Genomic DNA, 12045 nt, shown 5'->3' on the forward strand with positions numbered 1-12045 from the left:
TTAACAGATACATAGGTCTACAATTTATAAATATTAAGATTTTCAGTTCAACCAGCTATAACATTAACAAAGGCATGAGCTACAAAAATTACTTATATAGTACTCAACTCAAGTACTGTAACGATTTTAGGCACGCATGTATAAACTACTATAATCTACAACTTTGAACATGTGCATAGGTCTTTAGCATAGGCTATACTTCAATTTTAAATATTAACAGAGGTGCAATACCAAAAACTTCAATTACAAATTCACAAAGCATGTCACTTATATATAAATGCAGACGTTAGATTTGCGTTTCCGCTTTTATAACCATTCAGATTTCAGACGAACAAATAATAATCTAGTTGTCATCGTGACATAGCACACGGGCGGATCAACGTAGTGTGAGACTGAACTCGCATGAGGTATACACTACACACGCAAGTATGCACGTGTATTTGCCAAACATTACACTTTGAACATTATACAACATCCACATGACCACATACACAGCATTCGTTGTACACGCGCAGGCGAAACCACAGACATATTTACATTCGATTGTCAATTGCACATTAGTCAGAATCTACCTTTTCTGAAATACTGAAAGATATCGCTTGTAGACGTGAACTAATTCATATATTTCTTATTTTGACAACTCCTAATGCTAAGACGTTTGCAAAACAAAAAACAAATGAGTAAATTTTGCTTATGTTTAAGATCTCTATTGTTTCCCATGTGTTCCTAAAATCTACGATTTCTATAATCGTTAATAAGATTGACACAGCTGGTGCCGTATAAGAAACGCGTGTTACGCAATAACGTAATAATATTATCGTATTTTTACTTTACCGTGTTGTTTTTGTCGGTACAAAATATCCCACGAAAACAAGTAAATAAGTACTTTTGCAAGTGAAATAACTAAACTGTTACGAATGTGCTTTTCATACCTATTAACCTATAAAACGGTTTGCCGTATGTGAACATTTTTTACATTTTGCAGAGAATATAGAATTGCATATACTGGTATTAAAGCAGCTAGAGTTACATATGGCTCACTTCATTCCACCCACTATTCAAGATAATCCTGAGGGATGGGGTCCAAGGAGCGTCCCTGAGAAGTTTAAAGACATGCCGTTTCAACCTTTTAGTAAAGGGGATCGGCTCGGAAAGGTAAATAAGGCATATTAAAACTTTTGTTTCCAGATTTTTGGTTTGATTGACTGTTTTATTTGTACAATGTTTAACACAGTATTACAATACAATTAGTTTTGTGTAAAAAACTTTTTTTGTATTTTAAAGATTAATGTTACATAGATACATTTGTGGTGTTTGTAGGTTTCAGATTGGAGTGGTAACACTTATCAGGACCGAAGGTACATGAACAAGTACAACTCTCAATTTGGTTATGGAAATCAATACTCATATTTCCATGAAGAAGATGAAAGTACTTTTCGATTGGTGGATAATACCAAAGTATGTCGAATGCACAGTATAATATATGCCGCAGTCCGCAACTTAACATGTTTTTTTCGCATTCTTGTATTAAACTTGCTTTTAAAACTGCTTCCATCGTACTTAACAATGTTAGCATATATTCAAATCTAAAATACAGAATAAATTGTAAATAATTTATTGCGTTTCATTCTAGATTCAGAAGCCGGCGTATCAACGGAACCGTTTCCGGTTCAACCAACTTCGTCAGCGCCAGATGCAACAACGACAGCAGAGAGAAGCTGGTGGTAATGCTAACAATCAGAAACCGTTCACCAAGCTTGAGAAACGTAAGGAGAGAGAACGCCAAAGGATGCAGAGAAACATGCAGAAGCAATACGGACAAAGCAGGTTTAGATGGAAGGAAAGACAAATGCAGAATCAACAGAAGAGAAGAGATGCTTCAGTTAATGTTGGAGAGACTTGGGAGGTGGGTGGGATTGGTATTTTTGTATCTTAGTTTGTTTGGATAATGTTGCAGTAAAACTGAACATATGACAGTGCTATCTTTGTTAAAGGGGCATACCAACAAAAATTAATTGGTGTATTGATTTGACAGAAATGCTAAAATGTAATCCAAAGGTGCCACCAAAGTTTTGAAAAACAAGCAGCCTACACCCAAATTACACTTTATTCGCAACATTAATCAATGAGGTTTCCACTACGAGTGTAACTTCCTTTTAACATGTTAGATCTTGTGAAAAAGTATAAAATATGTTTTCTCTGGCAAAAACTGTTAATTAAACTGTTTTGATCAATAATCAAAATGTTAAGATGGTGCCCTCCACTGCCAAAGAATTTAAAATTTTAATTGGTATTACTATTAGGTGCTTGAAGAGATGGATTTCAATCGTTTATCGAAGTTGAAACTTCCAGACATCGAAGATCCGGTTGATCTGTATAAGTGTGGAGAGTTGTTGAGCTATGATCGTGCTTATGACAGGGTGTCGGTGAAAGCTGAGAAACCGCTCAAACGTTTCAACAAAGAATTTCATAAGGTATTGGTATATTTCTAACACCAGCACATAAACATTTGTATTGTTATTCCCAAAAACTATACAAATTTGAAAATATGTATAAGAAATTAAAGAATGTGTTTATCCTATACATTTCTATTTCTGTATATTCTGTATTGTTAAAGAAATTCTCAATGTATTATGTATGTATAGAGTAATAATTTACACCATAATATTTAATTAAAAAAAATAACTATAAAACATTCAATAATGTTAAACCAGGTTACAACCACTGATGACCCAATCATTAGAAAGTTGGCTAAGAGCAATGGCAATGTATATGCAACAGATGCCATTCTTGCTACTCTTATGTGCTGCACTAGATCCCAGTATTCATGGGACATCATTGCTCAGAGGGTTGGAAAGAATAAGCTCTTCTTTGATAAACGGGATGATTCCAATTTTGATCTTCTCACTGTTAGTGAAACAGCAAACGAGCCGCCTCAGGTATAATATAACTTGGTAGAAAGTTTTTTTATTTAGTTATGTAGGGGTAATGGAATAGAATAGGGGTAATTGGACAATCCTGGCCTAAATCACAGGACACTTGGCGTACCCGCTGCAGGACCTCACACACATGTAAACTCCTTCACCATTAATGTGGTTTGAATTTATAATTACTTTTTTTGTACGCACAACTCATTCCCTACCCTAAATTATGAAGAAGGAATTAAGATTTTTTACAGAAATATTTGTCACACATTTGTAAAAAACTATCTCTGTTACAGCTTGTGTTTATATAAAATTTATAAATCCATTTACTAAGCACATTGTAATTCATATGTTGTTTTACCAGGATGAAGGAATGAACTCTCCACATAATCTTGCCATGGAAGCAACTTACATCAATCATAATTTCTCCCAGCAAGTTTTGAAGCAAGGAGATAAGCATCAGTTTGAAAAGAATAATCCATTTGTCCAAGGTACATATAACATATGTTACATATTATACCCCAACAGTGTTAAGAGCATAAAAACAACATAACTTTTATACAAGTCTGTGATTTTGACCTTTGGCTATTTTTAAATACATAAAAAACACTCCATCAATAAAATAACGTAAAATTGTTTCGTGTTACTTTTTGTGTACCATCTTTTATTTTATAATTTTGTTCAGGTGACACTGAAAACATTGCCTCAGTTGGATATCGCTATCGTAAATGGAACTTAGGAAACAACATTGAGCTTGTATCTCGTACTGAACATGATGCTGTGCTTACTGCCTCCAGTGGTGAACTCAGCTACATTAATGTTAAGGTAATGTGTCAGTTATTACAATGTGATTTTCTTGTTGTTAGTATTTTGAAAGCCATATAGCAAGTTTTGTGTGATTTTTCGTTGGTATTTGGAAAGTTTTATTGTGGTAATTTTCTCAAATTTAGTGAGATGACAGCTGGTAGCTGTAGAAATTTTTTTGTAATTTAACCTCAGCAGCAGAGAGAATTTGTAATTTAACCTCAACAGCAGAGACGCAATTTGTAATTTAACCTCAGCAGCAGAGAGAATTTCTCAATATACCAATTTATGTCACTATTTTCTATTATTACAATGTAGAACATGATTGCAGTTGCAAATTATTTGTTATTTTGAAAATATTTTTTGGGGAAGTGATCAGACTGTTCAACCTGTTTAAATATGTGTTTTTGTGTTCAGGCACTGAATGAATGGGATTATAGATGTTGTAATGGTGTTGAATGGAGACGTAAGTTGGATTCTCAGCGTGGATCAGTGTTGGCTACCGAGCTTAAGAACAATAGCTCGAAGTTGGCAAAGTGGACAATGTGTGCTTTGCTTGCTGGGTAAGTCATATAGATATTTGTATTTCAGTTGCAATTAGTTATTGTGACATTCATATGTGTTTAAAAGTTTCAAGTTTTATTTGCTGGCAGTTACTTATAATTGTAAGAAATCCTGACCTGAACACATTCTATTCTATGTGAGTGAGGTCCTTGTTGGGACCTGGGATTTCGGCCCATCGGCCCGGATAATCCAACACATAAAATAAATTGTTGTGACCATCTTTTGTAATTTAGATCTGAATACTTGAAGATGGGATATGTCTCTCGTTACAACATTCAAGACTCATCTAAGCATGTTGTGATCGGAACCCAGCAGTTTATTCCCAAGGAATTTGCTTCCCAGATTAACTTATCGGTGGCAAACGCATGGGGTATCTTACGTTGCATCATTGACTTGTGTATGAAGCAGAAAGAAGGAAAATATCTTATTTTAAAGGTAGTTTCAATCTGCTTTGAAGAATTTGTCATTATTTGTATACTTTTTCAAAAAGGTGCCTTTTAACTTGTTAGCAAAATGTTTTAGGCTATTCCTGTGTTGAGCATACCACTTATGGTACAGTTGGTAGGCCTATGCGAATAAATTGTTTAGGTATACTAAAATAAACAAGTTAACAGTATTTTTTACCACCGAATGTATTTTTGTTAATAGGTTGTAACATTACTCTAATTCGTTTGAAAATGAATATTCTAAAAATGATTATTATTCCTATTCCCAGGATCCCAACAAGCCTGTCATCCGTCTCTATTCTCTTCCTGAAGGAACCTTTAGTTCTGATGAAGAAGAGGAAGATGATGATAGTGGGGAGGAGGAGTCCAGTGATGAAGAGGAGAAATAATTTAACTGTTTACTGGTGTTTTGGGATAAAGGGATCATCAAAGTACTTTGACAAGCGCTACTTACAAATTTTGCCAAAGGAAAAAAGGCCAAGTTATGTCTGCAGTTTTTGTTTGTTGTTGTGTATAAATAGGAAAGGACACATACATGCTATTTAGTCTTCTGATGTTAAATTGTGTGCAAAGCTGCGAAATGGTGTATTGATCGCAAAAGTTCTAAGTAAATAAATGCTAACATTAAGAGAGTGTTTTAGAATTCACAATTTAGATGGAAGGTGATAGAAAAATTCTAACAGTTAAATAAGACATCCAATAATATTTTTTCCACAATAATTCACATTAACAATATAAAGTCAATTGGTATGGTCGTTCAGACCATAAATATTTGGGATTGCTTATGCCTCTGAACACAACTTCCTGAACTCAGCATTATTCATATGTAACTTCTCACTTTACACACCTCAGGCCAGCTTACGAGTTACCAAGTATGTTATTTTGTGGTGGAGTTTTTTTATGTGTGGCTGATAATTTGGATAACTCATTAGTGACTATTGAATTCAAGCAATTGCAGTTAAGTGTCTTGCCAAAGGACACATGCGTGTACTGGTAGCAACGACGGGCCTTAAACCCATTACCTTTGGGTTGGAGGCCAGCATGCCAATCAACTGTGCTATGGCGCCGAACAAATATGCACAGTTTTCAAATGGCATTCAATTTTAGTATAATGCAAATGCTTGAAGTTGTACACAGACTGCTCCATATGTATTAAGCTTTTCCGAACCTCAGTTGTTGGAATATCTTCATTCTTAGAAAAAAATGTTAATTTGTAAAATCTAAAACTTGTCTGTTAAATTAAATTAACTTCTTATACCTTTTGCTTTCCAAAGCCATGGCTTCTTCCGTTGTGTTTGGTAGATCAGTTTCTAATGTTTCAGGAAGCAGAAGAGATAGGACTACTGTCACTGCTCCCAAACAGCCAGCAATGTAGAATGGAATAGAGTAGCTTAATTCCTCTCCTGGAAATACATTACCCATAATTTAATTTGTACATCTTACCAGCATATACAACAAATGGAGTGGCAATCGTAAACACAGAAGACGAAAGAGAAGCTAGGCCTAAGTAGCTGTTTCTAAGTGAAGTTGGAAACAGTTCACCTGCCCAAACTACTGCTATACTAATACTAGTGGTCATGAAATGTATTCCCACCATGGAAAACACCATTCCAGCTGTTATGTGAACTAAAAATTACAATTGGTAATTATAACAGAAAACATGAATATGTCAGTGTACAATAGTTGACATACCTATTTTCATGGAAGGGCTACATATACAAAATATTGAGGATAGTGTTAGTGAGCATGCAAATGATTTTCTTCTTCCAACTTTTTTTAGCCAGACCATAGCGCATAGGTAGGAGGCCATTCCCACACAACCAACAACCAGACTGTTGACAAAAATACTTCCACCCAAGTTAGAAGTGTTTAAGTTGAGTATGTAGAAACCAAGGTTACATACAATCCTGTTTGTAAAACAGGTTATTACATTGCAGAAAGTCAAACAACTGTTCAGTTCACATACCACATAAGGCAAATCAAAGCACAGCGTTTGACAAGAATTGAATTTTGTAACAATTTGAAACGGCAGCATCTGCGGACCCTGCTGTCCAACTGTCCGGTGTTAACCTGTTTAATAATAGTGCAGGTTAAAATGATATCTACTTTTTATTGAGCAGATAAATATAAAGTTGCATCTGTACATCTTTATCTTCAAGGTCTTGCAACTTCTTAGTTTTAAAAGTTGTTGAATTTTGTTTCGATTTATTATTGAGCAGCCACTTTGGTGATTCAGGAACAAACCTATTGTTAAAATCAAGTTTAAAACAGAGAATAATTGTATATTATACAATTACCATAAAAAAGGGATGAAATAAACTGCAGAAATAATTGAAGTGAGACGATACAGCCATCTCCAGTCTCGAATAAGATAGAAGCTTAAAGTGAGAAATAGATACCCAGAAATGTAACCCAAATTCATGGCAGTAGCTGCAATTGCCTTTTTATTGACAGGCACCATCTCCTGTGCTAAAGATGAATTATTAAATTATATCTCATTTAGTGGCGTTTACCACTTACCTAAAATAAATGCGGTGTAGTACATAATGAGTGTACTGATACCAACAAACAAAAGACTGCTTAACACCATTAGGAAAGAAACTGAAAATGAGCAGAACAAACTGGAAATGGCGTAAATTATAATCGATGCAACCAATATTGTCTTTCTTCCATACCTAAAATATTATTTTCTAGGTAAAATAACCATACACAGTCAAACATAATTCTGTCCATACTTTAAATTTGAAATAGTACAATAAATTTCTTAAATCATTAATGGCATAATATTTTTACCTATCAGAAATTGGAGAACCTATTATAGAACCAATGAAATATCCCAGTAAGATTGATGATGCCACAACAGGTTTTTTCCATGATGAATCACAAACTAAATTGAACTAAAAAAAGGTTCAATTTAAAACAAAATAATAATTTGTTAGCAGTCATGCACAAAACGGTCATTTTACAATTTTTATTTGTTATGCATTTTGCAACTATAAATAAGGTAGCCGAGTTGTAAATGCTGTACCTCAATTGTCATACTGTTGCCTTGACTCCTATCGTATACCAACTCACCAGGACACGATTCATATTCGTACAGAGTGATGTTTTCCATTTCAGTACTATTGGAAATCCAGGATAATCTGTTAGTCGAAGTAATTTAAACAAAACCTTTTGTTTAAGCATCATAATTACTGTAGATATTTAAGTAACCTGTGGCATTTTGTCACATTTCCATTAACTTTGATTCCATTGGAGGTGTTCCAGCTGTTTGACTGAAATACAAAAAGCACTATTTTACTGCTAGTTTTTTTGTGTACATAGAAACTAAAAGTGTGACAATTTTTTAACAACATGCAAGCATTGTATTTATAATTCTACATGACTCATTTACCTTGCAGTAATGTTTTGGAGTATAGGTGACAAAAATTGGAGCAAATATTGAGAACGAGACAAAAGAACACATTATAGCAAGAACAGGTAATCTCTGTTTGGCTCGTTTTCCAAACAACACTTCATCTGGGTTTGATAAACTAATACCAGTATTCTCTGGCGCACACCGAATTTTGTGATTGTCATTTTTCATCTTAATATATATTCCTGCTTATAATGTACAGTAATAATGGTTGCCATTTTGTTATGCTTTCTTATTTAAAGTCAAAATTAATACTGCTAAAGAACTCAGAAATAATATTAACAACTGTTGTTTTGCTTTTAATTTCATTTCTTAGCTGTTTTTATTAATCCAACCTTCAATCAAGCTATAGAATAAATGCAGCTTTTCCCCATTTTTTGTTAAAATATCACTGTATAAAGTATAACAACAATAATACACTTTTAAACTTTTTCACAACCAACTGCCTGTTAATTCTTAAATTCTAATACCAATAAAAAGGTTTGCAGTCTAATGCATGAAAATTACACCAAGTTATAACAATAAGCGCAGTGAGTTCCTGTTTTTTAACAAAGGCAAAACAGACATTTTTCTTCTGCACAATATTTTTTTATGGTTCAATGGTTGTAAAGATGATAACATTTTTTTTCACTGCTATACTGAGTTTCATTCATTCAAATGTTCAAATGTCTGCTGCTCTACAAACTCATGTACATGCTTAATTACCAAATAATAATTTGTATCTGTTCCATACAACTTTATTTTAGACACCGATTTGCTTTTCAGAAAAAAAACACATTACTTTTAAGATTAAAATGTTATTAATAAAAAGGTGAAGAAATTATAAAGAAAAAAAACATTAATAAGTAAAGGAACACACACTATCACATTCACTCAAACAATTGTAAAAGCAATAAACTCTATAAAAATTAAGCAATGTAAAAATTACCATTAGTATATAGTAGAATGGGGGAAGATGGGACACCTTTAACACATAATATCCAAATATCATGATCGTGTTTTAAACAATTAACATAGGTCTAAGGAAGTCATGAGGATACGGTTTAATAATTCTTTGAATGTTCTTTGTTTACTACCAAATGGGATGAGAAAATAGAATGAAAAGGTGTCCCATTTTTTCCCCATCCTACTATATACATTCAAAAAAATTAAGCAATGTAAAAATTACCATAGTATATACATTCAAAATATATCAATGCTCATTTATAAAAGCCGAAGTCCAGCTGGAAATAACATAATATGTGGACATACCATAGAAAAGGGATAATATGGTTATAAATCTCAAGCACACACTCGTAGCGTATATCACACAATGAACAAACCTAATAATGATACAACTACATAAAAACTACATTTACAGTAAACATTACATTGATTTAGTGTATTTGATATATTGAACTACTTTACAAAACTATGTACAGTAAAAAGTTGTTTCAGTGAAGATAATGGAGTTGACTTGCTTTGAGCTTAAGTGCTAAACAAATAGAAATATAAAAAAATAAGGTTTATGTGAAACTTTTGACCAATTTATAGCCCTTAAAAAATAAGCTGTTATAAATATGTTGTCATTTTATAAATACACATCCCACGCTGTAGTAAAGTGGTTAGCTCGCCTGCCTCTAGCCCAGTTGATGCTATCATTAGGGGCATGTGTTTTATTCGAAAATACATTTAACAGAAATTGCTTCAACCTAGTGGTCACTTATGAATTGTATGAATTGCCAATCGTACATTACCGAAAAATTAAAAAACAAATTGTGGGGATAAATAAGTTATTCATTCATTCATATTCATCCAATGAAAGGGTAAACTCACCATAATGGTTTAAAAATTAAGCATTGAATTTACAAGATTTTGCACTTGTTTTTCATCTGCTTTCTTTTCCACTGCATTGAGGATTGTTATCAGCGTAAATCCTTTTTGCAAAAGTTGTGTGAGCTGTTCAGTAGTGACTCCTTTTTTTAGTATTGTTAGCAATGCCTTACTAACATTGTACGTCGCCCACATCTGTTTAATTGTTTCACTTCTTAAGGCACCAGAACCACCACCTTATTAAGAAGAAATGTATATTATAAATATAAACAGCCCAACTTGATTGGTGTGGATAAAAATTGCTGATCGAACAATTGGAAACATAGTAACATACATTTGCGCTTATTATATTTTTGTACGCGCAAATGACAAAATAGAATAAAATTGATTTAAGTAACATGAATATATAAAGGTATGGAACAATAAACTTAGTTGTATAGAATACAGTCGATACATAAACTGTTACTAACCTGTAACACATTGTTTCCATGTGTTTAATAAGTAAGCTATTCTGCATAATAGCCACTGCTTAAATATTTCACAGATTAGACTAAAACACTGTTACAATATTTTGTTAGAACCCCAATCATTTACATTTCTATGCTATGGCACCACCAGGAGGAATTTAATGAGACACATGTTACATTGTCAAAAGACACTGACTACAGCTTTCTGTTTAACAATATTACATTTTACATTGTGAGGTTAGGACTACATTTTGTGCCTTAAACTTGTTTTCTCTGAAAAAAAACTAATGTCACAACAAGCACATAAGTTCATACTTAATACTCACCAGCTATTACAGCTCCTTGATTGTTGTATACAGCTTTGCCACCAATGTTTGTATTTGTAAATTCACCACCTGATATTCCAATCGCTGTTTTTTTCGCCCCCTTCTCATAAACTGAAGAATATTTGTAAATAAATTTTTTTTTTTTTCAGATTATAATGCGAATTCTTACCATCTTGTTTTGAAGTAATGTTGACAGGTCCCCTTGGTCCAACAATCATATTTCCCACATTACTTCCAGTAATGGTAAATTTGTTGTCAACCACTTTATGAACTGTGTAAAAGAAAAATATGCAAGTTTTTTATCTTGTGTGGTGGGGCAAACAGCTAAAGACAGTCGTTATATCATAGCCATAGGTGTTCTGTTTCATACACTTTGTGCCCGCTAAACTTTATGGTTGAACATTGCAAACTATACAAAATGTAGTTAAATGAACATTTTAGATATTAGGCCTATTTTTTGCCCCCGTATAAAATACTTTAAAATGATACAATGTACTACTATAAATTAGTTGTGTCTTTAAGCATTAATAAATACTACTCAAAATAGATTACCAATAGCTTCAGCTGAAAAGCTTAATATAGCCAAGATCATAAGAAGTGGTACATCCATTTTACAACCAATTTGTAATCACCCACTAAGTAACAAACATGGTAACTCATAAACTGGGACGAGGTGTATTGACATTGACAAGTTACATTTATTCATTCAATGTATTGTTAAAACTATGCATAAGAATCCTAAATAAAAAATAAAAAAAGAATATTACAATGGCTTGTAGCTTTGTCTTAGAGAAAACAAAATTAGAGACCTTGCATTCAAAACGAATACAACCGCAGTTAATGAATATTAGTATACTCACATGGTTGGCCAGTAACATCAAAATTTTGATTTCCAATCTGTAAATTAGACTGTACAACTTTTCCTTTATTGTCCCACTGATGTGTGTAAAATCTACAATCAGCAGGAATGTTATTGATCGTAATTCCTGCCGGCAGTTTCATGTTCGGGGGCAAAGTAGTTTGTCGGACCACATTTGGATTACTTGGCGATGGTGTGGCTAAAACAAAGTAAAATTTTTTGTTAAATATGAATGAATGAATGTAACTTACTTTATCCTCGCGTGGCCGGAAAACGACAGTCGTTATTACACGGGTTTAACACCTCGTGCCAGCTTACGAGTTACCATGTATGTTACTTTGTGGGTGATTATTTTTTGGGGGGCGGATTTTTTTGATTTTTTATGTATGGCTGATAATTTGGACAACCATTAGTGACACTGGGTTGGA

The 12045-nt window shown here is 33.3% G+C and overlaps 3 protein-coding genes across 6 annotated transcripts in view; 1 reads left to right on the forward strand and 2 right to left on the reverse strand.

Moving 5' to 3' along the window:
- The first annotated feature begins 864 nt into the window (after positions 1-864).
- Positions 865-5370, forward strand: LOC100181450 (eukaryotic translation initiation factor 3 subunit D-like). The gene is made up of 10 exons (XM_002126101.5): positions 865-1155; positions 1321-1458; positions 1634-1906; positions 2304-2474; positions 2715-2939; positions 3289-3415; positions 3610-3749; positions 4146-4291; positions 4526-4727; positions 5008-5370. The coding sequence occupies exons 1-10, from the start codon at positions 1033-1035 to the stop codon at positions 5125-5127; spliced, it is 1665 nt and encodes a 554-aa protein (XP_002126137.1). The 5' UTR covers positions 865-1032; the 3' UTR covers positions 5128-5370.
- LOC100176330 (solute carrier family 22 member 5-like) lies at positions 5310-8582 on the reverse strand. 4 transcript variants are annotated; one of them, XM_018811782.2, is made up of 12 exons: positions 8133-8582; positions 7952-8013; positions 7767-7860; positions 7532-7635; positions 7259-7413; positions 7036-7207; positions 6883-6982; positions 6705-6808; positions 6431-6645; positions 6182-6364; positions 5997-6141; positions 5310-5930 (listed from the first exon to the last, which is right to left on the reverse strand). In XM_018811782.2, the coding sequence occupies exons 1-12, from the start codon at positions 8322-8324 to the stop codon at positions 5891-5893; spliced, it is 1566 nt and encodes a 521-aa protein (XP_018667327.1). In that variant the 5' UTR covers positions 8325-8582; the 3' UTR covers positions 5310-5890. The 4 variants fall into 4 exon arrangements, with proteins under 4 accessions (XP_018667327.1, XP_018667326.1, XP_018667328.1 ...); XM_018811781.2 differs by having other exon boundaries at positions 7767-7881; XM_018811783.2 differs by lacking the exon at positions 6182-6364 and having other exon boundaries at positions 7767-7881.
- A 725-nt stretch (positions 8583-9307) lies between these two features.
- Positions 9308-12045, reverse strand: part of LOC100179113 — a 3342-nt gene continuing 604 nt past the window's right edge. The window contains exons 2-6 of the mRNA XM_002126334.5: positions 11619-11816; positions 10928-11029; positions 10759-10869; positions 9969-10201; positions 9308-9627 (exon numbers count right to left, since the gene is read on the reverse strand). Of these exons, the coding sequence (XP_002126370.1) occupies positions 9978-10201; positions 10759-10869; positions 10928-11029; positions 11619-11816 (635 nt within the window). The 3' untranslated portion in view covers positions 9308-9627; positions 9969-9977. The remainder of the gene's footprint in view (positions 9628-9968; positions 10202-10758; positions 10870-10927; positions 11030-11618; positions 11817-12045) is intronic.

Source organism: Ciona intestinalis, chromosome 4 (genome assembly GCF_000224145.3).
Source record: "Ciona intestinalis chromosome 4, KH, whole genome shotgun sequence".
In the NCBI taxonomy this organism is placed as follows: Eukaryota; Metazoa; Chordata; class Ascidiacea; order Phlebobranchia; family Cionidae; genus Ciona; species Ciona intestinalis.